The sequence below is a fragment of the Lynx canadensis genome, chromosome D1 (genome assembly GCF_007474595.2).
Source record: "Lynx canadensis isolate LIC74 chromosome D1, mLynCan4.pri.v2, whole genome shotgun sequence".
Taxonomy (NCBI): Eukaryota; Metazoa; Chordata; class Mammalia; order Carnivora; family Felidae; genus Lynx; species Lynx canadensis.
The window spans coordinates 74893984-74897907 of NC_044312.2; the positions used below are offsets into that span (position 1 = coordinate 74893984).

The 3924-nt window shown below is 42.0% G+C and overlaps 1 protein-coding gene across 1 annotated transcript; it reads left to right on the top strand.

Annotated features, from left to right (window-relative positions):
• Positions 1–1718: 1718 nt before the first annotated feature.
• On the top strand, positions 1719–2296 carry LOC115526331 (60S ribosomal protein L17-like; the record flags this gene model as incomplete). The annotated part of the gene is given in 2 exon segments (XM_032595078.1): positions 1719–1887; positions 1890–2296. Coding segments are annotated over 2 exon segments (543 nt in total), but the record flags the coding sequence as incomplete, so codon positions are not given.
• Positions 2297–3924: the final 1628 nt, after the last annotated feature.

The following is a 3924-nucleotide window of genomic DNA, read 5'->3' on the forward strand; positions in this document are numbered from 1 at the left end:
CTGGTGCGGGAGCAAGGCTTATCGAGATGCTGGACGGCCCCTGTGACCTCCTGTGCGGGGATCTGCTGGCGTGTGAGAGTGTGGGGTTCTCTGAGTCGTGACCCCTCACGAGATGTTTCTCGCCATTTGAGTTGAGTCTACTCCCCTCTCTCTCAACCTCTGCTTATCCCCGCCCTGTCTGCTGCCCATGCCTGCAGAGGAGTGGTGTTCTGTAGCCTGTGGCTGCCAGCTGTGTGGGTAGGGAGCCATGCCAAGCAATGTGAGGCTGTGCTGGGAGGCTTTATAGCTGAGAATAAAGACACCCTCCTTACTTGTCATTCAAGGCCCTCCATGGCCTGCCCCACGCTCTTTCATTGTCCTAGGAGTAATGCACGCAGGTTTACAGTTTCTTTCCAACTGACATAGAAGTGGACCAAGTGAATAGTAAGTCTTCCCGAGCCCTCTCCTTCAGAAGCAATAACTTGTTTCAGTTTTGTTTCTAGACTCTTTTTAGTCATAGACTTGATCTGGGGTTTGTTTTTGTTTTTGTGTTTTTAGATTCTAATGTTTATTTATTTTTGAGAGAGGGAGGGAGAGAATGAGCCAGGATGGGGGGCAGAGAGAGAGGGAGACACAGAATCCGAAGCAGGCTCCAGGCTCTGAGCTGTTTGCATAGAGCACATATGGGGCTTGAACTCACGAACTGCGAGATCACAACCTGAGCCCAAGTCAGAGGCTTAACCCACTGAGCCACCCAGGTGCCCCAGTTATAGATTTGATTTGTAAAGTATTACTTCTGTCTTGTAACCTGTCAGTATTAACAATAGGATCAACCGATTCCTTACATAAGATGTAAAGAATTCAGGATATGGCTGAGGATTTGGAATTAGAAGGCTGGGAATTTAAAATAACTGTGATTAATAGGCTCAGGAATCCAGCGGACAGAGTGGACAAAAAGCAAGTGCAGATGAAGACTATAAGGAGGAGGAAATGCTAAAAATAAAAACGTTATAACATAAGTGAAGAATGCCTTTGACTGGACTAGCTATAGCTTTTCAAAGAATCCGTGGGCCTCACAATATGGATGGAACTAGAGTGTATTATGCTAAGCGAAATAAGTCACTCAGAGAAAGATAAATATCATATGATCTCTCTCATATGTGGAATTTAAGAAACAAAGCAGATGAACATAAGGGACGGAAAGGAAAAATAAGATAAAAACAGAGAGGGAGGCAAACCATAAGAGACTCTTAAATACAGAGAACAAACTGAGGGTTGACAGAGATGGGGGTGGGGTAGAGAAAATGGGTGATGGGCATTAAGGAGAGCATTTGTCGGGATGAGCACTGGGTGGTATACGTAAGTGATGAATCACTAAACTCTACCCTTGAAACAAATAAATAAATAAATAAAACTCCAGAAAGAACCAGTGAGCCTAAAGATAAGTTATGAGGAACGTCCTAAACTGAAAATCAAAGAGAAAGACTGAAAAAAAAAAGGGAACAGAATGGTCAAGAGCTGTAGGATGATTACAAGAGGTAAAAAATACATAGAATAGGAATATCAAAAGAAGAGAGAAAGGAACAGAAGATATATATGCAGTAATAATGGCGAAGAGCTTTCCAGATTATTTGCAGGCACCAAACCACAGATCCAGGTAGCACAGAGAACCCAAACCAGGATAAATAATAATAGTAATAATAGCTCTTCCCGTAAGTGGCCTGAGATGACATCTGAAAATTGCTCGCTCTTCACCTGACCCGGGAACCCCCACAAAATCGTGCCAATCAAGAGGTTCAAGCCTTCATGTTCACTTTAAGAACACACGTGAAACTGCCCAGGCCTTCAAGGGTAGGCGTATCCGAAAAGTCACCACGTCTCTGAAAGACGTCACTTTGCAGAAGCAATGTTACAACGCTACAATGGAGTTGGTAGGTGTGTCCAGGCCAAACAGTGGGGCTGGGCACAGGGTCGGTGGCCCAAAAAGAGTGCTGCATTTTTACTGCACGTGCTTAAAAATGCAGAGAGTAAGGCTGAACTTAAGGGTTTACATGTAGATTCTCTGGTCATGGAGCACATCCGGGTGAACAAAGCCCCCAAGATGCGGCACAGAACTTACAGGGCTCACGGTCAGATTAACCCACACGTGAGCTCTCCCTGCCACATTGAGATGATCCTTACAGAAAAAGAGCAGAGTGGTCCTAAACCAGAAGAGGAAGTTGCACAGAAGAAACAGATATCACAGAAGAAACCGGAGAAACTAAAACTTATGGCCTGGGAGTAAATTCTGCATAAAATACATGCAAATAAAAGTCAAAAAAGAAACAACAACAGACCCTACACCTACGTATTCATTTCTGGGGCAGACACACTGCTCTATATGATACTATTATGATAGATGTGTGATAATCTGCATTTGTCAAATCCATTGAGCTATATATACCACACAGAGGGAACCCTAAAGTAAACTATGGACTTCAGTTTATAATAATGTATCAATATTAGTGCATCAATTTTAATAAATGTACCACATTAATGGAAGACATTAGTAATAGGAGAACCTGTGGGCGGGAGGAATGGGGATGGGGAGAGAGAGTAGACAGGAACCCTCTGTACTTCTGTGAAAATTTCCCATAAATCTAAAAGTGTTCTACAGTACAAAATTATTTAAAAATAAATAGGCGAGGGGCGCCTGGGTGGCTCAGTTGGTTAAGTGTCCAACTTCGGCTCAGGTCATGTTCTCACAGTTCGTGGGTTTGGGCCCTGCTTTGGGCTCTGTGCTGACAGCTCAGAGCTCAGAGCCTGGAGCCTGCTTCAGATTCTGTGTCTCCCTCTCTCTCTGGTCCTCCCCCGCTCACACTCTCCCTCTCTTTCTGTCTCCGTCTTTCAAAAATAAATAAACATTAAAAAAATTAAAAAAATAAAAATCAACAGGCAAACCACCAACAAGATGAATATTTATAACGCACCTAACTAAGGAAAGACTCATGCAGCATGTATACAAACTCCTACAAATAAATAACAGAGAAAGCGAAACACTTAATAAAAATGGGCAAAACTTAGACACTTCAAAAAAAAAATACAAGTAGCCACAAGCACAGGAAAAGATGCCAATTTCACAAGTCACTTTGGAAATGCAAATTAAAACACGACGAGATACCACTTTATACTCATTAGAATGACTAAAATTCAAAAGACTGGCAGTGTTTGTGAAGAAGGATCTGGAAAAACTGGCACTTTCAGACATCGCTGGTGGGAATGTGCAATAGCATAACCACTTGAGAAAGGAGCTTGGCATTTCTTCAGAGTCAAGCAGACATCTTTCTGTGACCCAGCAAATTCACTTCAGGTTACTTATCCGAGGGAAATAAGAACATATATTCAGAAAGAGACGTGAATAAGAATGTTCATGGTAGCTTTATTCAAAATAGCCAGTGATAGCATACTACATAGATATCTATCCGTATGAAAATAAACCGGTGCACTCACACGATGAGACAGCGCTCAGGTTTAGCAAAAAGACTGCTGATATATGCAATTGCCGTGGCCTGGGTACATCCTAAAAATATTACGCTGAGTGATACAAGATAGGAACAGAAGAGTACATTGAATGATCCTAAGTATGTGAAGCCGAAGATCAGGTAAAACTAATCTTTGGTGATAGAAATAGGAATAAAAAAAACAAAAAACAAAAAAAGAAATAGGAATAAAGATTTCCTCTGGGGCAGGAGGAGTATGTAACAGGGACATGAGGGAACTTTCAGAGGTGATGAAAATGTGTTATGTTTCGCTTGGGGCTCGAGTCACGTGGGTATACCGTTGCCAAAGCTCACTGAACTGTGCACTTGTGATCTGTGCAATCACTCTCCCCTGATTGTACCTCAATTAAAAAAGTAAAAAATTATTAAAAGATGCAACATTTGAACTTAATATATTGTTTCTATA